The following is a 27,369-nucleotide window of genomic DNA, read 5'->3' on the forward strand; positions in this document are numbered from 1 at the left end:
GCATAAGATTTTAAGCAATTACGCTCTCTGCATATGCATCAATCTGGTGAAATGCCTATGCGGTTGTGAAAAAATATCAAAGTTACGTAAGTGAAAATAATAGATTTCGCCAAAAATCTGTAAATTAAAAATGCTAATGTAGCGGAATATCATTTTAACTTCGACTACAAGATTAAAACAAACATTTGCAATGGACGTAAATGATATCTTCGTTCAACCATTGTAATATGACACGATTCATTTCTATATTTTGTCAATATATTTCTTCAATTCCACATTCTATGTCTATGTTTTAAATTCGTAGGTAGGCATCAACAGAAAACAAAATTTATCAGCTATAACCAACGTGCTTGTAGCTTTGTCTTTGTATCTTTAATCAGGCCAACTTAACGTAAAAATACATATCATCTGAAATAAATATGAGCATGCGCTGTTGATTAAAATCTTACGTATCGGAACGTATGGAAGCATACGTAAAAGTGTGAAATCTCCCTAATATATGTGAAAGTACCCTTTAATGTAATACTTTGTAGGTAAAAATGCATTAAAAATAATACGCTATTTCAGAACTACCTTTTTTGATAAATAACATATGTCAATATAACTAGTGATGGGGGTGATCAGTCCAACTGTGGTTAGTTAAGGTATAAAGCATATTTTTGGCCACCAATTTGAATATCATGTAGAGATAATATTTATCTCATAGAAATGAATAAAATTGATTTATTAAGTAAATATTAAATTAGAATATGGCCACATTCAAAAATATAAAAAGAAAGAAATCCCTTAGAAAGGGGATCAAGAAAATCATTCTCTTTACATCGAGAATTTCTCTTAAGATTATTTCAACAGTTGGGACTGAGAGACCCAAAGGCCTCCCAGTTTAATCGCCTATCAATAGAAATTGAAATTAAATTAATTGTTCCCAACAGACAGTTAGGAGCATGGGAAGAGATCCCTGGTTGGTGATTTATAGAAAGATAGCATGGCCGACCTCCCATAATCAATGTTAAATTTGAAAATAATTTGGCAAAGGCGAATCGCCAAAAAAACTGTGAGAATTTGTATATTTAAAGTAATTGAAACATTTTTGTGGTAAGGAATAAAGTGTTATAAAATGATTTTTGTTTTCGATTTTGTTGTGACGAGGAATTAATGAATCTTATACATTAGTATGGAAATAAAAAGTTAACTGTTACGTTAATTGTTTAGAGAAGAATAAAATATTTTAAATCTGCTTTTTATAAAATGTAATAAAAATTAAATAATTGGTTTAATTTTATTAAAATTGGATTAAGATTGATTAAAAAATAGTACGTTTAAGAAATTAAATAAATTTTAAAAGCTAAGATATTTGTAATGCCTATTGTGGCGTCACATAACTGAAAGAAAAAAAAAACATTTATTTGAAAATAAGCCTCACATGTATAAAATTTTCAAACTGGAAAAGTATGATGGATAAATTTATTGTATCCTTTGACAAGAAAATTACACAAATTAGAAATGACCACAAGCTACAATCACCTAGGATACAGATTAAGGAGGTCATGTGGCTCTTTTTTTTTTCAAAGGTGTGTGGTAACATTAAAGGATGGTTTAAACTATATTTTAGTATAATTATATTTTAGTTACTATATTGGAATGACCGATTCACAGGGCATCTAATGAATCTAATGAAATGGCAAAAGTGACTAGTTTTGTTAACTCATGTACAATTACTCAATAAACAATTGTATTTGAGAAGTTTAAAATGTATCATTTCAAATTATTTGCAGTTATCAAGTAGTAATTGTGGGTGGTGTTCCTCAAAGATGTGTTCCTGGTAACCGAGATGATAAAAACAAAATTGTAAGTTATTTTTCCATTGGATTTCTTTAAAAAAATATTTAATACATCATTATATTTCATGCCATATTTTCTTTTCATGCATTTTTTTAGTCAACACCTTTGAGAAATAAACCAAAGTCTTTAGCTGAACGAAGTAAGTCCATTCTTAAAAATATATTATTTTGTAATTATAACTGTTTGCCTATTTTACTGAATCATAAAATCTTTCTTGCATGCGTGTTTAAAAAAAATCTTTATCTTTTTATCTAATAACTGAATCTAATTATCCCTTCTACTAAAAACTAAATATTATTTCATCTAGCATATTCAGTTGTGTAGGAACTTATCCCCATGGTTTAGATTAACTCCAAACGAGATTCTTAAGCTTGGGCAAATTTTGAGGCAACCATTGATTTTTGTTAGGAATAAATCCTCCACACCATTGTTGAGGCAGTCCAAGGTGTGCTCCGGAGATGCTGGGATGTTGCAGCTTAACCATGATAAAGTTTTCATTCCATTTTCAAATCTCATTTCCTTGAGGTGATCAGTACTAAATCTACAAAGCATTGTTGAGATGCTTTGTGGATTTGTAAATTTATCAAGCTTTATACCTCAATCTTCAAAACTTCATCAGCAAATTTGCTGGCTTACCAGTGATATGCAAGAGCTTGATATTTGTCTAGTTTCTTTATCAAAACGAAATAACTATTACAAATGAGATAATTATTTCCAGAGAGAGGTCTCATGTTCTCTTTAATTCCTTATAGATCTGCGACTCCGGATATCACCAAACCGTCAGCCCTTTTATTATCTCGTACACGTGGAGGGACCCACTGAAAAACTAGATCTGATTTTTTATGAAAGTTGATTATATGGCAAGCTATATTTTTCAGGAGTGTATTATAACTAATGAAACATACTTTAATGTCTAGGATTGCTGTGAAGTAGTTAGTTTTAAGAAGATCTTTTAGTACATCATGTAGAGTGTACAACAAAATAAACGCACCACCCTTAATAATTTTTGATCTAATGACCGAATCTTTAAATTCTAAGACTCAATCTTAATGGTTCGAGGGAGTGACCTCAAATATGCTTATCAATAAGTGCAGACAATACTGTAAGTTACCAAATCAGATATGAAAACATACTTTCTCAGAATCAACATTTCTTTTTTTCCGATGGATTTCGATTTCTAACCCCCAAAATAGTCAGGAGTGTTGTGTATTTCACTATATCTCTGGAACTTTTTAAGCGAAATGAAATTTTTTTGCATACAATTATAAAACTCGTTTGTCCAAAGATAATTCAAAAATAAATTTTTTATATAACATTACATGGCAAAATGCAAAATTTGAGAAAAATCGGTTGAATAATACCTGAGGAATCGAATTTTAAATATCTGACTTTTTTGAAATTCCTTCTTCTTGAAGCTCCTTCTTCTACTTTGCCCAATAGATTTCAGATACTTCAACTTTTTCCGCCTACTCTAGTATAGTACCTAATTTGCATACCCTTATTTTGATGATTAACGTTTCTTATCGGTCAAAGAAAAGCTATTCAGAGTTACTACAGTGTGTCAAAAAAGAAGGATTACCCTGAGTAACTTTTGATATAATGATCTTATTTTAACATACTTAGACTCAATCTTAATGGTTCAAAAGTCTCATCTTAAATAAAAATTAGTCTAATAGTTTAAGTTATAAAATTTCAAAGATTTGTATTCCTTACAATTCAAAAAAATTCTTTGTCTTGGATAAACGCATTTTATAATTACATGCAAAAAAAAATTTTATTTGATCCAAAAAAATTTTGAAATAGTGAAATGCGCCAAAAGTAAATTTAAGTTAAAGGGATTCAAACTTTTGACCTCTCTCCTGACCCTGACTGATTGGAACTATATTTCCCAAATAGCTGCTCCCATCTATATTTTAGGGGTCAGAAATCATATTCCGTTGAAAAAAAGAAATGTGTATTCAGAGAAACTCCATTTTTGTGTCTTTTGTAACTTAAAATATTTTTTAGACCATTATTATATAAAATAATAAATAAATACTAGAAGTTTTATTTTTCATGGAATAATCTTTGAATAGACAAGTTTTATATTTTAAAAAAAATTGATTCGCTTAAAAAGTTCTCGACATATGGTGAAATACGCAAAAAATATAATTAAGTCGTTGAAATTTGGACCACCCTCACAACCTAACTGTTGGGATCCAAGACTGCAGCTATATTTTGAAGGGTCATAAATTGGAATCCTTCATAAAAAGTTCATTCAGATGTTTATGATTTCATAAATATCGTCTGCACTAATTAATTAGCATATTTGAGGAACCATTACGATTGAGTCTTAGTGTGTAAAAATCCAATCAAAAGTTATTCTTTATGCACTGTACATAAACTGATTCCATTACTTAATTCATTGGTAGCATTATAAGATTGGTAATTGGCCGAGAACTTTTGTGGATAATATGTATATTATTGTTTTCAGGAAACAGACGTATATCTTGTAGAGATCTTGGAGAAGGTGACTGTGAAGGTTGGCTCTATAGACAGAAGGAGAGGAAGGGACTCCTCCCCACCATTCATCAATGGACTAAACGATGGATAGTTTTAAAAGACTATTTCTTATACATTTATAAAGATAAGAGCGTAAGTTCCTTTCCCTACTTTAGAATATGCTTGTCAGGCATTATTAAGTAACTTTTTGCAAAATCGGCAACTCTTTGTACAACAATTACGCATTTTTTTCTTTTTTGGAACAATTTCTTTGTACATCAATCGTATTTCCGTTTTCTGAAGCACCTTTTCCCTTTCTTTTAACTTCTCACTGCTCATACGTTCCATATTGTTTGTGTAGGTGTGTTCGATCACCAGTAAAGTTTTGCCCTCTTATTCATAGTCATTCTGTATCTCTATACCTTTCATTTCTTTCTGATACTGAAAACTAATTTATGCTCATAGCAACAGTTTTCATTTGTCATTTTAGCATTAACCTTTTAACAGTCATGCCTGAAATAATCTCGGGCGCAGCACTGGTGTTCCAAAATGTCACACCCGAGTATTAATCGGCGTAATTTTTTTTTTTTAATTTATCTTATTGTTATATACCCAAATAAGATCAGGAGAAGTTTATTTCTGCTTCATCTCTTCTGCTCCTCATTTCTGTTTCCAACCCGAATCGATCTCGGGCGAAAAGTTAATTTAGAACACTAGATTACAGCACTTTGCTGAAGGTTTCAAAGGAGAAAGGTATATGTTCAAAGTGAGTGGCATTTTTTTTGTTGCAAAATGGCGTCCAGTTCTTTGAAACGGTATATAGATTATTTATTTTTTTAGAAAATAATTAATTTTTTTTTAATTATAAGAAAATAATGCTCCATTAAAAGAGAACTTTACCACTGCTACACTGAGTGGCAACTGCATCAAGAGAATATGCAGTGGCTACAAAACCTTCACATTTTTATGCCTGTAATTCAAACTATCAATTTTTAACTACTAAGTATGTTTTATTTTGTACTAAACATTTGATTTTTGCAATGAAAAAAATTTACAATTTATGTACCCAAATCACCAACATAACTTGGCAATTAAATTTTTTTTTGTTCAAACATTTCACTGCAATATGGTTCAAAATAAATAAGTTTTACATAAACATCTTACATTTTTCTAGACTGACATACTGAATAGAAGATCTGTCTATATTTTGAAAAATTAAAAAATTGTCAATAAAAATAATGCTTTTCAATTTTCAAAATTGTGTTAAAAAAAATTGGAAACATATGGAAGTTTTATTTCTTTAAAATAGAATGGTGATCTTATTATTATTTTTTTTTGTTATCCCAAGTTTTGTTTTTATTTTTATCAATTTAATTTTTTTTCATCAAATAAAAAAGGTGTCCATTTTTTTTTCTATTTCTAAAAAACATTCAGCTATTCAGCAGTAATTATTTTCTTACTTTAGGACACAAAAGCGGAATGCCTCATATCACTACCTGGATCAGTAGTCTCTCCCGTTATTGAGTGCAAGACAAAAAAATTGTATGTATTGAATGAAAATTGTATCTAATTGCATGCGTACATATCTTTGCTTGTATAATCTTAATTATGATTCCTTTTTCAGTGCATTTAAAATTTGTCGACAACAAATGAATTTTTATTTGGCAACTGAGTCTAAGAAAGATTTAACAAAGTAAGTATGTCATTGGAAATATTCACTTATTTTGATATCTTTGTGGGGAGAGTATCTTCTGACAATGTCAAACTTCATTCATCAGATGGTACCTCTAGATTGAATCTAGTTAGAGTGTCTTAAATACTAGTGAACTGTTATTTAATAATTGTAGCGGTAAACACGCTATGGTACTCCCCCCCCCCCCTACCAGAATTTCATCTGTGATAGAATTCGATGAATATGGATACCTCTTAGTTGAGTCATTGCTGTTTTCTCGAGAATCCAGGGGAGATGTATTAAGATCACCAGATTTTGAATACTGATCGTGAGAGCTGCATTAAGATCAAGGTTGGGTGCATTGTCGCTCCTGCGTTGCTATTAGCAGGCGAGTGTGGACAATGTCACGGTAAAAAATAGCAAGTCAAATGTACCGTCTATCAAAGTGTACAGATCACTTCCGCAATTCACCGACATGGGTAGATTATCTTTCGACAATGTCAAACTTCATCCATTTAAGATTGATCATCCCCCCCATATCACCCCAAGATTGAATAGAGTCAGCATGTCTAGATTTACATACTAGACTAGATACCATACTACTGGGTGCGTAGCATTTTTAAAAAATCCTTAAAGGTGGTTTTTTTATTTGGGGTTTGTAAAAAGTGCTTCATTTTCTATCTTTTAATAAGAAATTTTCTTTTGCGGTATCGATTGTCATTCTAAATTACAAAAAAAGCATGATTTTCATAATTTTCTCTGCAATATTTATCAGAAACTAGTTGTTTTATCATGGATTATGTAAAGTTTTTGAAAATGTTTTTTTACTTTCATTGATTTTATGTTTATAAATTAGGAACTTTAAACAATAGAAAAAAATAATTTTTATTACTGCTTAAATACTAATTCTGATTTTTATAAGTGATTAAAAATATTTTTTGAAAGCTTAAAAAGTACTTAAAAATGCTTATTTTTTGTTGAAAAATCTGTCTACGCACCCTGTACTAGAAAATTGATGTTTAATAATGGTAGTGGTAGACACGCTACATCTTTTTAAATGTACTTTTAATAAATCGAAAAGTAAAATTAGATATTTGTTTAATTAAAATATTCTCAAGTTTGGAAAATATTGTTTTCCCCTTAACAGTTCGTTATTAAGTTACAAAATCATTAAATAAGATGGAATGGGGTTGTATCATTAAAATATTCCAAAAATTTTTATATTTTGTATATATTTCCATGTGTAACTTATTTAAATGAAATGTTACTTCACTTTTTGATTATTTTATGCCTCGTAGTATGCAATATTTTTAATTCTGAGCTAGATATATCTTAAAACATTTGAAGAATTAATATTTTTTGTTCGATAATGGGAATTGAATTTTTTTGTCGAAATTTTTATGTATCAAAAATAAATAAGTTGTAGCAATTTTTTTTTATTTGTCTTTAGTTTCTGGTGAAGTTAAGGCTCAAAGTAATTATGGAACAAAATTATAAATTATAGTAGGTAGTAATTATAGTGAGCAACAATAATTATAGTTGTCAAAGTAATCATAGTAAGCGATTTGTATGCAGTTTATCTTCTAAATATGCACATTTTTCTTTGGAAAAAAAAAAAACAGAATTTTTTTCTTGAAAAACAGCAGATGTAAGAATACCTTTTGGCAGAGCCATGATAGCCTGGTTAGTACCGCACTGGGTCCATGTCTAAGAGATTGTGGGTTCAATCCCCGCCGGCCGAGGACTCACCGTGCAGTAAGTGGTGACTGATGCACGTTAAATCTGTCGAGTCACTAAGTCCACCAAGTTCCCATAACAAATCATTCGTCTGGGGGTACTGATACAGGAGCTTCCTTGTCTTCTGTATTGGGTTCAAAATTACAAGGCTACGGTGTTGAACTTTAGTAGTCATAAAACCAAAATTGGGTCGACTGTTCAACGGCGGATATAAAATAAAATACCTTTTGACAGAGCCGCGATAGACCTTTCAGAGGTCTTTTTTATTATCTTCTCAATTTGAGCCTTGAGGACTCAGGGGATAGAGTGTTCGCCTTCCACTGAGGTGAAAAGGCTTCAAATCCCATTGATGGCTGGTCGATACGTGTTCCGCATCCGGCTTGCAGCTACCGCAGTGATGATGTAAAATATCCTCAGTGGTAGAGGGGCCGTTCAAAAAGTACGTAGGGGGAGGGGATTTGCTATTTTGCACGGTTTGGTAGGATGGGGAGGGGGGGAGGTATTATATGAAGTACGTACACTATAAGCATACATCAAATTTAAATTTGACTTTGACGAATAAATTATTTTAAATAAATATTTAATTTTATTTAAAACATAATTATTTTAATTTTTATGAAACAGGGGGTAGACTAATAAAATGTATGTACTCTGGGGGGGGGAGTATGACCTTATGTACGAAGGGGGGAGTGTTAAAATTTCTCCATTTTTGTGTACGTACTTTTTGAACGGCCCCAGACGGATTATGGGTTAAAATCCCCTAGCTGTCAGGCTAACCCAGAGTGGTTATTATTATTTTTTTATATAAATATCTTCTAGTTTAATAATATTTTGATGTTATCATATGTTTTTTTTATTGTTTAGCTTAGCTGCAGTAGCATACCACCCAAACAAGGATGTAACATAGATTTTATGTAAACTTTTTATACCTAATAAAATAAAAAGTTTACATTAAAACTCTGTCAAAATTGAAACAGTTTCTCATTTTTATAAAAAAAAATAAGATTAAACTATTTCTTTTTTCTCAATAAATATCTTCTAGTTTAATAATATTCTGATATGTATGTTTTTTTTTTTTAGTTGGATGAATAAGATTAGCTTAGCTGCCATAGCATACCACCCAAACAAGGACGTAACTACTTATACCTCTTTGAAATCGGATAGTAGCTCAAGTTAGTACTTTTGAAGTCTTTGTATTATTACTTTTAACTATCTGAAAATTGTTATATGTAAAAAGAAAAAAGAAACTTCTTTTTTTCTGTTTCTTCTAATAATGATCAACTAATGCAAAGAAAATGCAATTATTGCTCCTTTTTTGCCAAAATCTAGACAGAAACAAACAAAAAAAATAAAATAAATAAATAAAAATTTCAAATATGTAGACAGTTGGACAATCATCATGTTTTACTGCGCTATATTTCTTTCTGAAAGTGTAATTGAGATCATAAATTATTTCTATTTACTAAGTTATGAAAACTACTGTCTAATGTATATGTTACCTTGAATGACCGAAATGTCGACTTTCACCTCTGAATGGAACAATCACATAGTCAGTGAATGTCTGAAATATTTGTTATATTCAATTTGATATTAATTTATTCGTTGATATTATTATATTTATTCGATATTCTTAATATCTGCTGAGGATAGATAAGAAGAAACATGAGTGTTCGGAGTACCGGTTAAATGCATACTGGGCAGTGTCACTTGACCTTAAAAAAGACAGTGATGTGAGGCATACTGAACAGTGGCACTTAAATAGAACTTGTATATATTTTGGACATTTACCAAAGTGATTATGTGATTGCATCATTCGTCCATTGAAGTCAACGATTACCGATTTCCATCATTCACAGTAGCATATATATGTTATGTTGTAGGTATTGATCAAAGCTAATGTTAAGAACAGCAGATGTCCTCAGGTTACGGGGGTCTCAGTATTAGTCCCTGAGGCAGGATTGTTGATTACTAATTAGGACTTAGGTAATATCCATCTTAAGAGATCACCCCTTTTTTGGAATGTTTTCCTTAAGTTAGGGCTTTCAAAACAAGATTATTTTCTTTGCTTCATACTAAATTTCATATTTAAAATATGAGAGATAAAAATCTGTCTTAATCTTAAGTGCTCACTTTTTTTTGATGCATTTCTGTTAAAATTAAGTGGAATATTTTCATTTTCAAAAATCCTAAAAGTCTAATTGTTATAAAATTGAAAACAATTCTAAATGTTCATCATATTAAAAAAAAAAATGTGAGAAGAACTTTTGATGTAATTATAAGGGCAATTTAAAAATAAAGAACATTCGGGAAAATATTTGTTAAACTTTTTATGTTATTGGACAGCATGGCATAACATAGTATGATTAGATCAAATCAATCAATTATATCCATATCAACTATATCGATGTACAATAAAATAAGATCAATCCTTTAAAAAAAAGTTTTAGCTCGATTTTTAGAAAACATTTACCCTTAGCTTTCTTGACAACTTCTGATATGATTAAATTCTGCTAATTTTCCTTCCCTACTGTCTCTGGTGTCGTCCACTCTTTGCTTTAAATTCAGTAATAACCAATGAAATCTTCAGTCTCCTGGTTAATCAGCTGTGTACTCGTGCATTACTTTTTTCATTCCTTCGGCTGAGCAACCTTAATTTATCTTGGCTTTCATAATCATTTTATTTCTACCAAGTATTCGATTCTACTTCAGTGCAGATGAAAATAAATAAATGTTATTACTTCTTTTCAGATCAATTCTACAGCGAAACAGATGATAGTGAAAATGGTAGTCCGACACTGACGAGACGCATTGCCTGTGAGGGTGAAAAAAATGCATTTGCCTACGAGTCTTTGTTGAGTAATCAGAAATGGGGCAAGACAACTTACTCAGGGTATAAGAACGTTCCTACTGCTGAGGAAGAACTCGAAGTGCCACAGTACAACAATCGTAATTTCTCCTCTTCATCTGTGTTTCATAAAAATACAGAAAATACAGTTCCAAAATCAACGAATACTCTAAGTGTACACCCTTTCAATGACTCATTTTCTTCTGGAAGCAGTATTAATAATTATTCTGAAAACTCTATTTCGTCATCGTATAATGTGACATCCAGCAGTATTGAATCGAACATTCATTTAAACGGCGAGAAGAGATGTGCCATTGGGAGGAGTAAAAATACTCCCCAATATGATTCCACGGGAGCTTGTTTGAGGGCTTCGGACAGGAGCGCCCTCGCCGCCGAGTATGATGCAGCGACGTCCTCTTTGGGCAGACCTCAGAAACCTGTCGTGAAGGAAATAGCTCCGGGGCTCGTTGCAAGAATGGCCGTTTCTTACACAAATTTGAGTAAAAATAATGGCACTGGAGGTAATAAATTAGAACTGTCGAAGAGCGTGTCGTCTCCCAGATACGTTACGAAAATATCGGACTCCTACAATTATTTAGTGAGAAACTCCAATAAATTACCTGATCAGAATAGTTCTTGGATAAAGAAGGATGAATCTTACGGCTGCAAGAGGAGTGCCTCTGAAAGTCAGGTTACAAAAACAGATGGTGCTGTGAGTAAATTTTCTAACTCTTTGAGCAACGAAATGGGGAATGAAGACACGGGGTACCGCTACAAACAAATAAATTTACCCCACCGAGAGCAAAAAGTCTTCAGTCTGCTTGACAGAGAGTACAACAAAGTTTTTGAAGGAAAGAAGGTGTCGCAGCATCAGCTCAAATCGACGTCCAATCAGAACAAGTTGCTCCAATCTATTAAAACGGAACAAAGGGTCGCCGCGAGCCATTCGGAAAGTTTCCATTCGATCAACCTCAATCAAAATATTAAAAATAGTTTCAGTGATTTCGAAAATGTGTCTGCGTCCAGGTATGACCATAAAAACATATCCAATAAAGGTTTCTCTTTACCCAGTGGTGGTAATGTTTCTGATGAATTTCATTATCAGTATGGCCACTCTAATCAGTTAAAGGCTAAAATTTTATCTTCTTGCAGTCGACTCAAGAGCTTTGGATTTAACTCCGAAGACTCGATTAAATCGGAAGATTCCGGCTCGAAGATTTCACGGCCGTCTCTCGTCGTAGATTCAGAACATTGTGGAAATTCTGTGAGTTCGTGCGAATTAAACGACGTGTCCGAAGCGACCTCCTCGGACGTCGACTCTCCCAAAATGGCTTTCAAGTTCTTCAATTCTCCAAAATTCATGAAAAAGCTAACGTCTCCTAAAGTTGATAAAAAAAATATATTCAAAATCAAGAAACAAGCAAAGGAGCAGAAGAAATCGATCGAACAACAGAAAGAGAACAAACTTCGTCAGAACGAGAAAAAGTTCTTCGGGTCCCCGAAGCTGGTCAGGTCGTTCTTCAGCTCCCCCAAGACGGAGAAGAAGGTGGTGACAGTTTCTTCCAGCGTACAAACAGATATTGCACTCATGCCAGCTATTCATGCAGATACGACTGACAGACACTGTGACTTCAACAGTAATAAAAATACTGTTGAGTTGGAGTTGACTCCGAGTGTGACGTCTCGTTTGGACGAAGAAGTCAACATCTCCAAAAGCAGCAGCAACAGCAGTTTGACGAGCAGCATCTCGAACTTTCCTTTCACCAACTCTGTTTATTACGTGGAAGCAAAGATTGAACCCCAGATAACTATCACTTTGCCTCTTGTTCCTGACAACAAGTCATCCCCAGTGGAACTGTCTCGCACGCCACTGAAACCAATGATGGGCGTGGCTATGCTTGGTAAAAAGCGACTTCCCAGTGTCAGTGGAGAAAGTACAATTTCGGCGTCTTCTAAGCATTCTCAAGATATTTCATCCAATGAAGCAAATGAGGTTTTGTCAGAGATCTCCATGGAAATAAAAGGTAACTTTATTAGTTGTTCATGGGTTGAAAGTAACATAATAAATACAGTGTAACGTCCCATATCTGGACGTTCCTTCTCCGGAAGGGTCGATTTCCCGAACACTTTTGAACAATCAAAATAAACAAACATCTCTTCATCTTCCCCTCTCTTAAAAAGAAAAGAAGAATAGGTCTATTGACACGCTTTCTCTTTTTCTTGCTTGCATTGAACCCATAAATTACCAGAAAGGGGAATAGAAGATCTACCAAGACCGTCAAGTGACCGTTACTGACGCTCCTCCTCTGGAATGAAGGAAGAGAGGGAGTTTTGTTTACAAAAAGGGCAACTTAATCCCCTGCCCCCTCTCCTTTCCTATACAGCTGACTAGTAAAAGAGGCATTTCCTGGAAAAGGGTAAACGCGGCAAACATTAACAAGGAGGGAGAGTCAAAATGAAAAATTTGAGTAGGTCTAAAAGGATACATGTCCTTGAGAAACATTCGTTCTTCCCTGTAATATTTAGGAGGCGTAGGGACAAAAGGGGGTAACATTTTTTCTTTTATCAGATTCTCTCAGTCATACAAGATGAAGTAAAGAGAACGCGATCAGCATGTCACGCCTTTTCACTTGATTGATAGCCAATGATTGGAGAGAAAACAATAATTTGTCACTTCCCAGCCCTCAATTTGAATTATCTCCTCTTTAGGCATATTTCTCTGGCAATTAGGGAGGAAATTAATTTTTCTCCTCCACCTACCCACCTTAATGAATGACGGGAATTTCGCCATCTTGCTTGAATCGTTCTAGTTCAAAATGGCGTTAATATTTTCATAACTGTCAAATTTTTTATCGTTTTTTAAAATTTAAGCAATAATTTTTTTTTCTAATATTTTATTTTTGATTGATTAGATATTCTAATACTAAAGCATTATTGCTCAAAAAATAATGTTTATTTATTTTTTGCTTCTTAGATTCAGATCGTTTATTAGATCATTTTAAGCTTTGTTTACCTTGGAGGTCTATTATACAGAAAAATCTATTATCCGGACTTCTGGAAGTCCCACTAATTCCGGATACGCGACTTTCCACTGTATTTCAAATCTGCAAGCCGACTGTCTGACATTTATAAACAAACTGATTGACCAAGTACCTCAACATGCATACTCTAGCACTAAAAGTAATTGTTTACAAAGTCAAAGAATAGAAAGAGTTCTTTCTTATAAAAAAGGGTCTCACCTTTAAATTGTAATTTCTTATTTATGGTCGAGCACTCATGGTTTCATCCCACCCGAAAAGGGTTTAATGAGCCTTAACTATAGTAGCATTTTTTTTTTACAATTTAATTTTATAAGTAAGAGTACAGTGAAAAAATGTAAGTTTATGTAGCTCATCAATAAAATATGCTAAAGCAATAAGAGCTTTAAAAATAGATAATTATAAAATAATAGCAAGTTTCAGTTTTAAAAAAAATAAATTCAGATTAAAATAATAATGAATTTAGAATCCAAATTGAACCCAGCCTGTTAGCATAGATAACACAAGTAAATAAAATCCAATTCAAAACAAATTTTGGTTGGGAGTCTTCCAATATCTGATGAATGTTTGTGCCAATATTTGTAACTTTAGAGACAACAGCAAAACTTTTTGTTTGTAATTTTCCCCCAAATTCAGCACAAATGATAATGAGTATGAAAAAATAAATCATTTTTGTTGTATCTTGCGTGTTATGCTCTGACGTACTTTACCTGTTGTTGGTTTTTAGTTCTGTATTGTCAAATAATAGCATTAACTAAGTCATAACATTTGCTAGCTATGGAAGGTATATAGATAACACCGTGACCTGAGTCCAGGAGTCTATGAAGGGTCATGCAAGTTTCCAGGCACCATGGCTTGATTTGCACAACAGTATTCAGCAGCTGTTGGAGCAATTTGTCCTATTCCTCTGTCAGTGCACAAATGAGGGCGTCCTTGTTTATTGCAGGGCATTCTTGACCAGCAACGCTCCTCCTCAAAGCATCCCATACATTTTCAATGGGATTTAGATCAGAGGAGCGTGCTGGCCATATGAGGTGGTGAATGTTCTGGCTCTGTACATACTCCATGACAGCTACTGTTTGATGACATGTTGCATTGTTCTCCATAAAAACAAATTCATCAAAACAGCACGGAACAAGCTAACATGAGGCGGTAGAATATCATTAATGTAGCATTGGCCATTTATAGTCCCAGTTGGAAACACATAGAGGGGCATACCATGATGCTATATGTAGGATATCAGTCCCTTTCCCGTGGGTTTGCTTGACTGTACGCAGTACCAATCTTGCACCAGATCATTTGGCACGGACTCTCAGACGCAAGACTGAATCTACACTTATCTGAGAATAGCATGCAAGCCCAGTCCTCTTCCCTCAAATTGCGACGAAGACACTATTGCAAATGGGCGCTGCAATGGTATGCACTCAATAGGCTGGTGACTGTGTAGTCCTTTTGCTTATTGGTGCCTGGCTACAGTTTTTCAGGAGATTCTCTTGTCAGTAGCAGCATGAAACTGATTTGGTACCTGACTGGCTGTACTGCGGCAGAGGAGTTTTGTTGATAACACTATGTATCTGTCTTTCGCAGCCATCTTACATGGAACACGATCTCCCATGTGATGTGTGCTATACATGCCAGTTTTTTTTTATTATTTCCTGAGCCTTGGAAAAACATTGTGGTGGATGTCAAACTCTTTGAAAACATCTGTTTTTTCTTTTGTTTTTTTTTGGCTTGCTGATAATATGGCAATGCGTAAAATTATCAAAATAATGTTAGGAAGGCATATAAAAAATTGCAAATCCTTAATATCCCTTGTCAGCATTGTGATGTGACAAACCAGTTCAACAACCCAAAATTTGCATACACAAAACACGTCTTACTGTATCTTGCATTTTCCTACCTTCAATTTTGTGGTTTCTATCTTTGCTATTATGATCCTTCCTTAGCAATTGCCTAACAGTGTATAACCTTGTTGTTAAATGAAGTAATATTTTAAGCTTTTCTTAAATGAATAAACCACTTTATTGTGTTTAATTATGTTAAAAGGTTTGGTTATTACATGTAGAATTATTTGCCAGTGAATAACCAATATAGACCAACTATAATTGTAGGTGATGATTATGAATTCAAAGGTGATAACATATCTGTGCCAAACTTTGATGAATCAGAAGACTCACAAACATCTTTCAGTGAGGTCAGAATTTTTTTATATTCTTTCTTTATACAAATATATTGAAACTAAGAATGCATTATACTATTTATGATTTTTCTGTTTCCCTCTTTTTATATATATAAACCTACATTATTTCTATTTAAATTGTTAATTTGTGATTAAATTTACGAAATAAAGTATGAGACTGCTCTGCACAATAGGGTGGGTTGAAAAATCTTAGCATTATTGCCTCTATTAATGGTAGTGCTAAAAAGTTGTAAAATACCAGAAATTTATAACTCTATATTATAATTGTTCTGCTGCCACGTAACATTTGACTTAAGAGGCTTTAAAAAAAATTTTAGCAATTTTTTTTTTATTGGCTTAAAGTTGTCCTTAAAAGAAAGTGTACTGAAATTTTTGTTAACAGCAAGTATAAATATTATTTATCTAAAGGAGAATTGAAGAAATTTCAAATTCAGAAATTTTGTTATATGCCTTGAAACAAGGTATGTAACAAAATGTACGCCTAAGTCTTCAAAGCGTGTCAAGTATGGTATTAGTTTAGACAATTACCCTTGAATTGATGGTATAGAACATTCCATGTGAGAGAGATACATAAAAAGCTCTCTTTTTCTTCCTCCTTCGCTATATCATACTCAACTAATTTTAACGAAGGAATCTTCATATTACGCTTCTACGTAACAATTTTCTTTGTTTATACTATTTTATCCCACTTTATATACACAGTCCAGTCACATTAATGTGACCACCACCTACCTTCGACGTCAACGTGAAATAACCAATCACAGAAGGCAGGTGGCAGCATATTACAGTAGAGTGTATATAAAGGATGTCCTAGGACATCGGAAAACATTTCAAGCATTGGCATAATGCAAAAACGTAGCGATTTATCCGACGTCCAAAAGGGCATGGTTGTTGGCTTTCGGGCTAAGTGTGGAAGCATTTCGGAAACGACTAATTTTGTGAACTGTTCGCGTGCCACCGTGGTGAAAGTATACCGTGCATGGTAAAATGGCACTATCCAAAATCAGGGGCTTGGCACATGCGGTGCACAACGGGCTATAGATGACAGAGGCGTAGGAAAGCTGCAGAGATGCATTCGGGTGAATAGACGTGCAACTGTTGAGCAACTGACCTCCCAGATGAGCCAAGGGGCTACCAAGTGTGTATCCTCAACAACGGTTCAGCGAATGTTGCTGTGCATGGGCCTCCGCTTCAGAAGCCTAGTTAATGCATCTATGCTGACTGCTGTTCATCGGTGACGAATGCTGGAATTTGCATGCCAGTACCGCAACTGGACGTCCACATAGTGGTGACAGGTGGCTTTTTCCGATGAATCACATTTTATGCTCCATCGAACAGCTGGACGTTGGCGTATACGGCATGAAACGTCTGAAAGCAAACACCCTGTAACAATTGCCGGAAGGATCCAGGCTGAAGGAGGGAGCATTATGGTTTGGGGAATGTTTTCCTGGCATTCACTGGGTGCACTCATCATTGTGGAAGAAGCGATGGATCAGCACAAGTACGCATCTGCCCTTGCGGACCATGTCCACCCCTACATGCGAATGATTTTTCCTCAGAATGATGGCATCTACCAGCGGGATGAGGCGAGGTGTCATACAGCTCACAGTGTATGTGTGTGGTACGAAGAGCACAAGGATGAGTTTACCGTACTTACCTGGCCAGCAAACTCACCGGATTTAAACCCAATCGAGAATCTGTGGGACCACCTCTATCGGGTTGCTCGTGCCACATATCCTCAAACGCGTAATATAGCGCAGCTGGCTATGGCACTGGAGTCAGTATGGCTCAACATTCCAGTGACAGGTCACATTAATGTGACTGGACTGTGTATATATATATATACACACACACACAAATAGATAAACTCTTTCAAAATTTGATAAAAAAAAACAATGGATATCCAGCTAAAATAATTCAATTCTATATTAAATTATTGAGTTAATTGTATATTATTGTAAATAAATTTACTAAAAAACTTCTTTGTTAATTTATATAATTTTTAACGTGTGCAAATCCATTTCAGGCAAATCCAAATCTAAAATTATGTGCAAAACATGCAATTCATGTTTCTTTCTCTTTTCTATTTTATTTTTTTCTTAAATAAAAGTTAATTTTCTAAAATTATTAATTGTCAACTTCTTTAAATTATCCAGTATAATACTACCTTGTGCACATCCATTTTCGGGGCCCATCCTTGGTAACTAACAAATCAAACGCACTTCAGTACTGCAGTAAGAACTCACTATAAAATAAAATCCCTCTATTTACGCTTTTACCTCAATTTGCAGTTCTGTTTTTATATTTTATAATCTGGCAATCTTGTTCCAAATATATTTTAAATCATTCTTGAAAAATTTCCTGTTCATGTGAATTCATTTGAATTTGATACTCGCTTTATAGATTTCGTTTTATGTTTTATTCTGTTTTTTCTTAATATTTTATTTTCTGTTTTTACGTGATATTTTTCTTAATGTGTTTTATTTTATTTGTAGTAAATGTTTTGTAAAATTTTTTTGAGTGCTCCTCACACCATTGTATTGATAGATTTTGCTTTGGCTATATTGATACAATATTAGAAAACACTAATTTTTGTGGATATAATCGTATGAGCTGATGAAAAGATTATAACTTTTATTCTCCGGATTTTTATTATTATTTTTTTCCCCTTTTTTTATTGTTCTGTAATTTTTCCATGTCAAAATGTTTCTTTTTCTACTTAAGTGTAGAAACTATTACCAATTGTGTATCTGCAAATCCATGTTGGTATCCTAGAAATTACTCCCATTAAAGAATCAGCATCCTTAAATTTGGAGTCCTTAATTTTTATATTCTCGACTTCCAGCCCTGAGTTAGCCATCCATAACCATCTTTGTAACCATTTGTAGATTTATTGATAACCGTGGTGCATTCTTTTGAAATGTGTTACATAATTTCTATTAAAAAAATAGTTCAGGAATTTTTCTTCTTTTTTTTAGTTTTAAGAAGATAACTTAACCAGTGGTCACTCGCACAGTGCTCTATGAATATAAGGGGTTAAAAATGTAAAAAGGAATCCATGTTTGTTTTTTGCTGTTATATATTTATAAAAACAAATTTACAGCTTTTTTTGTATAATATTAGCTCACTTAAGCAGTCTAAAAATGTATTTGCCTTAAGAAAAATGTTGTTATAATTGCAGAAAGCTAGTCATTTTTAACATACATATTTTGTACTTTAATATTTGCATTTCGGAGACTTGAGAATTTCTCTCAAGAGCTTACTTCTTATTAAAAGACATAATTTTTATGAAGGCACTTAAATGATGAGCTTTCTTAGATAAAATTAACATTGCCATCTTGTTAAAATATTGATGTCCTATTAAGAAAGTACCTGCTCTAGGGAGGGGGTTAATTAATAAATGATTGGTAGAAATTTAAAAAAATTGTCCATACTCTAAAATGTCTGCCCTCATGGAGGTTCTGTAACATAGAAATTTTAGTGTTTACTGAGTTTTTACTTAAATTTGCTTCTATAATTGTGCAATAACTAAATAATTTTTCTGTTCTTAAAGAGATATTTCATATTTCTTATGAAAATATTTTTCAGGTGGTGTGAAAATACTTTCAGGTAGTTTTTGCAAGCATTTTCAGAGCTGAAATTCTGAATCGAAGAGCTTATATATTGACAAAAATGTGTTGGATCCTTTCTCCTATAATAGAAGAATCCCGATAATCAAATAAATTTATATACCTGATTGGCTAACGGAATATAGTGATCATATATATTTTTTTTTTCCGATTGTTCCAGAGTTTCTGAATCAGAGTAGTCTCAAAACTGGATAATTTGGAAAAACCGGAAGAAAACATGATATTTTATTAATCTAGAAAAATATCAGATTCATTAAAATTACCGAAAAGGTATCGTAAATATAAAAAGGTGTACTGATTTTGAAGCAGAGGTGCAGAAAATTCTAATATTTCCCTAGAACATTTTTTTTTTTTTTTTTTTTTGGTTTGACATTTCCCTTAGCATTATAGGGCTTTTTTTGTAGCATAAGCTTTTATAAATAATTTTAGAAATTAAAGTTTGTATAGTGTTAAAAATTTTTAATAATAATTTTTGTTCGTACAAAAATAATGAAATTCATTTGCTTTTACACAATTCTCAAATAAACTAATGTATGTGTGAATTATAGAAATTCCAAATACAGTACAAAGTTCCTTATCCGGACGTTTGTTTATCTGAAACATCTTTTAAATTTCCATACACTGTAACAATCAAACTAAACAAATTTCTTTCCCTTTTTAAACTTTTTTTTTAACATTCCTTCGCAATCTGTTAAAAAAATATCAATAAAAATTTCTTACGATTTTTACAAAAAAATTTTATTCGCTACCAAACTATTTATTCTGCCTCAGTAATCTCTCTAAAAGAGTTGTTAAAAAATGACACATTAAAGAAAAACAAACTTTAGTGAGAAGAATTAAATATATGAATATTAATGAAGCCGAGTAGTTATAGTGTTTGAAAAGAACACCAGCATACAAGCTTTGTTTCCCTTTAAATTATAAATGTTTTTTACTAACAAAATCGACTTAATTCTGTTCTTTTTTTTTATTTTAATTTACTTTTTGAAATGATTTTTTTAACCTCATTTTTATCTTATTAATTCTTCACCTAAAATGGGGAAAAAAAGAGAGAGAGAAACGAATCTTCATTCATAAAAGTTCAAGTTATCGTTTGCCTACTTTTATTTATTTTTTAAACCCTATAAGAAAACGTTGTGTAAAATTAAAATTATCGTCCATTTGTTTGTTTCTTATTGAATAATGTATATTTTTAAGGTCTATTGTGCAGAAAAATCTGGTTTATGGAACTGCCTAAGTCCCCAGGATTCCAGATATGGTTCTTTTCACTGTATATTGAAATGGTAGTGATTTATAAAACTAAATTTAAGATCCAACTCAAAAACGTAAGCTAATGAATAAACAAATTGACATGCGTAGTTATTTGTATTATCATAACTGACATAACATTTACATTTTTCTTTTTATGCACTAATTTAATATGGAATAGTGAATTAAAAAAATTGTTAAAATTAATTTAAAAATGTATATTTTAATATTTAAATGATGACTTATTGTTTCATCTTTCTTACACCTTATTTGTCCAAATAACGCAGTTTTACGATAGTCAGGAAGTGGAACAGTCTTTTATAAAGAAATACCATACACCTAAAATTACCCCAGATCTGCATGATTTTCTCCCGAGCATTGACTCTGCTATCTGACATATTCTGCACTTCTGTTTTAAAGTACTGAAAAATCCAATATTTTTTTGTATATTTATAAAATTAATAAATATGTTTATTTTGAAAAATATTTTTATAGTAAAAAGTTAGTTTCATATTTTTTTTTCGACATATATCTCTATTTTTTCTTAAAATATTACTATAATTTTTTATTTCAATATTGTGTAAATAGTATTTCCTTATAGGCAACAAATGTTTCCAACAATGATTAACATTATTTGATATGCCAGATGCAATAAAATGTATCGATTATTTCTCCGTACTGCTATCTACTTGAGTCTTTCCGTATAATATGTTTGTTTAGTTCATTCTCGTAACAATTTTAAGAAATCAACATTAAAAGTCTTCTGTAATATATTTCACTTACACATGAATTAAAAAGACATAATGAAATATTTAATGATTGAATTTATACTCTTAATTATAACGATCAAGGAAGTTTATAAAATCAGGAATTTTCTACTCTGAATGTTGGTGGCCATTTTATATGTTTTACTGTCAGCCAAACATTTGGCAAAGTTTTCAATTTTTTTTTTTTGAACTATAAATCAAAATTTTATATCTTGAAATTCTTGTAAAAAATTTGGTTTGATGCTCTACATATGAAGCATTTTGCTTCTTTTTTTTACAAATAAATACAAAGATGATATTATCGGGATTTTACTATAAAGGATTACGTTTATTTTTAATGAACACTTTGGTGAGGTGAAATTTTTGATTTGGATCCTAATTTGCTTTTGTTACTATGTAAATAAAAACCCTTGTTATGTTGCTAGTTATAAGTTATATATGTTATGCTTGTTAATTTTAGATATTTAATAATTTTTAATCAGAATATGAATTTTTTGCTTTATTTTATAGTTTGATTTTACTATCTTTCTTTATTTTTATTTATTCATTTTTTTTTAACTTGCATGTTTTCTCATTTCAATATTTTTTAATTATGGTATTTTGTTAAAATGTGTAACAGTTTTCAACATGTCCCAACATTCATAAAACGTCCAATGGGAAAAAGTAAACATTTTTTAAAATGCAATCTAAAAGATATAACTAATTTTTCCTATTTCTTTTTATCAGTATGTGCATGTATGATATATGAAGATTCAAAACACTTGTATGATCAATGAATCCTATGCTTATAAATATATTTTTTGTAGTGAATTTTAATAAAATAATTGGAATGAGCTTAAATGTGAGATAATGATAAGTCACAAAAAATTAATTTTCTGATTTTAAGTTTCACAAGCAAGCCACCTGTTTAAGATGAGACACCACTTTATTAAATTGTCCATCTGTAACGAGTAAATCAAATGTGATTCTTCATTTAGGCTTATAATCAACATAGCTACTGGATTTTCTCCTGATCTACTGGTTTAGTTAAAATTCTCCTAGTTTTTCTGTATTTTAGAAAATTTCCTAAAATTGAGTAAGTTTCCTAAAAAAAATTCGTGTTAAAATATAATTTTTATACGGATTATGCTTACTTGCTTGAATATTTAAATAAGTATTACTAATACATAATGAAGCAAACCTTATTTATGTGTTAGAAACATTTTTTTTTTGTTCTAAAATGTTCAGTTTTTTATTCAGAACTCTCTTTTTAAATTAATTAAAAAAATCTTTAACTATTTTTGATGAATTAAATGCCTATAACTATTCGAAATTATGAGTTAACATAATACCTAACATTTCAAGTAATGTCAATCATAAAGCAAATTGATGTTAAAGATCATAAAAAAAAGTATCAAAATGTCAAGAAAAGATTAAATGAAATTGACATAGCTGCCAACTCTACTGGATTTTGCCAGTTTCTGCTGGTCTACTGGTTTAATAGGAATTCTTCTGGTTTTTGTACATTTTAGAATATTCCCTAAAATATGAGAAAGTTTTCTTTAAAAAATCCCTATTCAAATAGAATTTTAGTGCAGATTAATGCTTGTTTGAATATTTAAACAAGTGTTACTAATGCATAAAGAAGCAAGCCTCATTTATAAAAATCAGTTAACTACCTTTTTTTTAATTAAATACCTATTGATATTCAAAATTAAGGGTAAACATAATACATAATGTCAAGTTCATTTAATGTTAATAATAATAACTGAAAAATATTGCAGTTTTTTATTTTTATTTTGATGGCTAAAAATCCCTAAAATTCCCTTTGTGTAAAATATTTACATTTTGTAACAAGTTTCAAGAAGTTTATATTATTTCGTAAAATCTACTAGATTTTTCCCTATCCGTGTTGGCAGCTAGAAATCAATTCCTGGTTCATCAAAATTTTACTGTTTTTACTCATATTCTCAACCAAATATTCATGAGAACAATGAAATCCAACCAGCTTTTAAGTGTGATTTCAATTTTATATCCAATTTTGATTGCCAGAGAGAACAAGTTCTGTATGTGTATATATAATGGATTAACCAAGTCAATAATTTGCTGCTACTTTTTAAATACTTATGTTTTTGAGAGGAAAATGCCAAAATCAATACACATTGGTTTTGACTAATGTGTTATGACTTGGACTTAATAAGAGTTAAAACAACATGAGGACATTATTGCACTTTTGCTTATTACTATCTTCGTCACTTTTTGAAATGTGTCCAACACGCACACATATATATATTTATGTAATGAAAATTTTAATTCATATAAAGTTAAAAATATCGAGAAAATGTGGTAAATAATGTGATAAAGTTTAATGAAATGAGAAGAAGAAAAATAATTAATATAAAAAATCTTAGTAAAGAATATTTAAATTAGAAAAATATATGTATATTAACAAAATAATAAAAAGATATAATCTCGCCATCAGCTCACGTGATTATATCTACAAAAAATTTGAGTTTTCCTGCTTTTTAATAAAATTTTTTTAAATATCTTTGAAAAATATTTTATTTTAATAATTTTTCTTCTCCTTTCAAAATAAAAAATTTATCAGACCATATGAAAACAAACACTTAATCTCATCATTAAATCGGGAAATATTACATTTTTGAAGCATATACTTTTTAGCTGGTTTATCTTTTTGTGGCTTATCATTTTTCTCATTAAATCCTTCATATATTAATTTTTGGAAAAATACATTCCCAAATGGGAACAAAATCTGTTTTTGTAATGTAATATCTTCACACTATCCAGTAATATTGCTGATAATCTATTAATTATCAGCGTGTTGAAGCTGACATTAATTTACAAGATTATAGAATATGAGTGAGTAAAAACTGATATTAATTTGCAAAATGATTGAATATCAATGAAGTATTGTATAAATAAGCTTTCTGTAATCTTTGAATGTCTTTGTGATTCTCAAATGGTGCCATCAATAATCAAAGTTTTTAGATAAAAAATTTCTTGTGGTGCCATCGTATACTTCAGTGTTTCGATACTTTGTACAAAATGCATCTTTCTGGGAAAACAATTTTTAGTATGTATTTTTTCATACAATGCTTGTACTTTTTCATGATATTTTTTTGAAAAAAATTTACTCAAATTATTGTGAAAGTGACTATTTTTTTACTGTTGTTGTATGGTTTTGGAAGGAAAAAAATGTTTTTATCTTTAACGTCATAAGTATATTTTAATATTTCTTGTTTTATATGCTCTTAATGTGAATTGAATGTATATGTTAATTATACAATTTCTACTCAGGTAAAAAAGAAATGCATGAACCTTCTTTTATTTATATTTTATATTCAAGAAGAAAATTTTCACCCATCTCAAAAAAGAAGAAATAGTGAATGATTTACATTATTTTAAAGTCATTAAACCTAGTGGAATTTTTATCATTTTTAAAATTGAGAAAAAATATATGGTGTGGAACTTTGGGTTGACTAAATTAACCAATGTGTTATCTTCTTTGCAAAATGTGCAATATATATTAAGTTGAATAAAAAATAACATTTCAAAGTTTGAAAAAAACTTTACATAATCTTTTTCTTAATAACTTTTTTAAATTATAATGATCTTCATCTGCAGTTTATATACAGTAGCATATTTTATTTTTATACAAAATTAAAATAGAAAAAAAAATTTTTTTTTCTTCAAATATTTATTTTAAAAGCTTGTTTGATTCAAATGCAAATTAAATGAAGTTTTTTTTTTCAACAAATGTGTTATAAAATCATTATTTTGTTTCTTATCAATACGTGTAATATTTTTTCATATATTACATTCTGTTTAAATCAAATATGCTACTCGCATTTTAAGACATTAGTTATGTAATTAATTCAACTTAATATGCATGTTTTGTTGCCTAATTTCAAAGAGAAAGTTTCAAAAGACTATTTATATGGAAGTTCCTGATACAAATGATTGCACACATGCCAATGGTTCCGTCCATATTTTCAATAGCATTGTTTCTATCAATGCAGCAGCACTGTTGAGGGGAAGTATTTTGATCATTTACTCTGCTTTTCCTTTCAATCATAAGTGCTTTTTTTTTTTTCTCTGTAATAAATTTAAAAATGTTATTTCGCTTACTTTTCAAAAAAATGCTCATTCTTCTTTCTGCATATCTACTTAATCAGTTCTAAGCATTACTTTGAAGAATAGTTTTTTGCCTTTAGAGAGATTCTATGACCATTCTGGCATCATTTTATGCAAATTTGATTTCCTTGTTTAAATGTAATTTATGTTGAGTGCAGTATAAATGGATTCCTGCTCTTGTGTCAATAAACTCAAATAATATTGACTCATTAAGCTCGAAAATAAGTTTTGCTTGTGTACAAAAAATTAGGAACTCGCTTAGAGCAGGATTGGCATTTCATCTGGAAGACTCCTTCCAGGACGCTGAAAGAAACTAAAAAAGACAAATACGAATATTACAAGAATGGCTTAAATTTAAACAAATGAAATTCAAAATAGTGCAAGAACAATAATAGCTTTTCACATCAACTTTTCTAAAAGAAGAAAAACAATTTATGCAGAATTTTTTAAATCTGTCTCACATTATTTAAAAGTCAGTCTGAGTATTCATATTTAATAATATTTTATTGAAAACTTAATACGCTGTTTGTAATTGTGAATTCAATATGTGTCTTTAATGGCATAAATGTTTAGTTAATGACTTTTGTTAATTTAGTAGAATGAATGAAATTCGATTAGGTTATTTTAAGAGTTCTTTATAGGATTATAAATTTAGGTTTTTCATTAAATTAATTTTTTTTTTCAATTGTTGCTTTTCTGTTTTTGCTTATTTAAAAACGATATATTAAATAGCTGGAAAATTAATACTATTGTTTAAACTAGATTGCAATTATAAACAGTTTTAATATTTTATATTTCGTTTTGAAAAAGATTTTTTTCCTCTAGGATTAAAAGAAAACTATTTTTTTCCACTGTAGAAGAAACTTCTCCCACTATTTTAGACTGATGCAATGCATTTTGTTCTTTCACTATTTTAGATAAATCAAATCTAAATTTTATCTTCTTTACCACTTGTCTTTTTTTGTTATTTATTTCATTCTTTTAAAAATACTGCTCAAGATATTAAAACCTTTTCTTTTAGGATTATTTTTGATTTCATACATTGTTGTATTCCAGAATACATTGTTTTTAATGAAAATATGACTAAATAAATTTTACTTATAAGAAAGAAAAAAAATATTCATTTTTTTTTTTTTTTTTTTTTTTAAATTTATTTTTGAGGTTTACGCTAAAAGTTTCACATTCCAGTCGAAATATGTCTCAAAACTGGAGAATGTTGTCATGTGTTTCACTATTAACTAATTACCCAAGATTATAAACGGAACATGTAGTAAAAATGATTGAAGGGCAATTTTTGTATATATTTCAGGAATGTATTGGGTTATTTCATAATTACTGTAAAACATGAGTGTAACTAGAGAAGCAATTTCCTTGTTTAAATATCAGCCATGCATTTCCTCTTCATTTGGAAAAAGTCCTTTATTGGTAGTTTATATCATACCGGAGACTGACGCAGCTCAAACGAAAAGTTTGATGTCAGACACTGACATAGCACTCAACATGCAAAAAAGAATGTAAATTTTTTATAACTCCGGATTTCATATAGTCTGTCACCTCAACGGACCAAAAGGGATGAAGGTTTGACTGATGTATGGATTTTGTTGATCAACCACCGCTTGAAGGTTACAATTTATTAACAAGAGCCGTGGTGGCAAAGGAAATAGAACGTTCGTCTCCCTATGAGGTGAAACGGATTCGAATTCCACTCCCGGCTCGCGCCGACCACAGTATTAACGTAAAATATCCTCAGTGGTAGACGGATCATGGGTTAGAGTC

The 27,369-nt window shown here is 31.0% G+C and overlaps 1 protein-coding gene across 1 annotated transcript in view; it reads left to right on the forward strand.

Annotated features, from left to right (window-relative positions):
* LOC107455582 (uncharacterized) overlaps window positions 1-20,180 on the forward strand; it is a 53,805-nt gene extending 33,625 nt beyond the window's left edge. The window contains exons 13-21 of the mRNA XM_043042609.3: window positions 1,776-1,848; window positions 1,939-1,981; window positions 4,316-4,476; window positions 5,789-5,865; window positions 5,948-6,016; window positions 8,813-8,904; window positions 10,481-12,601; window positions 15,727-15,809; window positions 19,404-20,180. Of these exons, the coding sequence (XP_042898543.2) occupies window positions 1,776-1,848; window positions 1,939-1,981; window positions 4,316-4,476; window positions 5,789-5,865; window positions 5,948-6,016; window positions 8,813-8,904; window positions 10,481-12,601; window positions 15,727-15,809; window positions 19,404-19,412 (2,728 nt within the window). The 3' untranslated portion in view covers window positions 19,413-20,180. The remainder of the gene's footprint in view (window positions 1-1,775; window positions 1,849-1,938; window positions 1,982-4,315; window positions 4,477-5,788; window positions 5,866-5,947; window positions 6,017-8,812; window positions 8,905-10,480; window positions 12,602-15,726; window positions 15,810-19,403) is intronic.
* The last annotated feature ends 7,189 nt before the right edge of the window (window positions 20,181-27,369 follow it).

Source organism: Parasteatoda tepidariorum, chromosome 5, assembly GCF_982258835.1.
Source record: "Parasteatoda tepidariorum strain Cologne lab strain chromosome 5, Ptep-v5.0, whole genome shotgun sequence".
NCBI classification, from domain to species: Eukaryota; Metazoa; Arthropoda; class Arachnida; order Araneae; family Theridiidae; genus Parasteatoda; species Parasteatoda tepidariorum.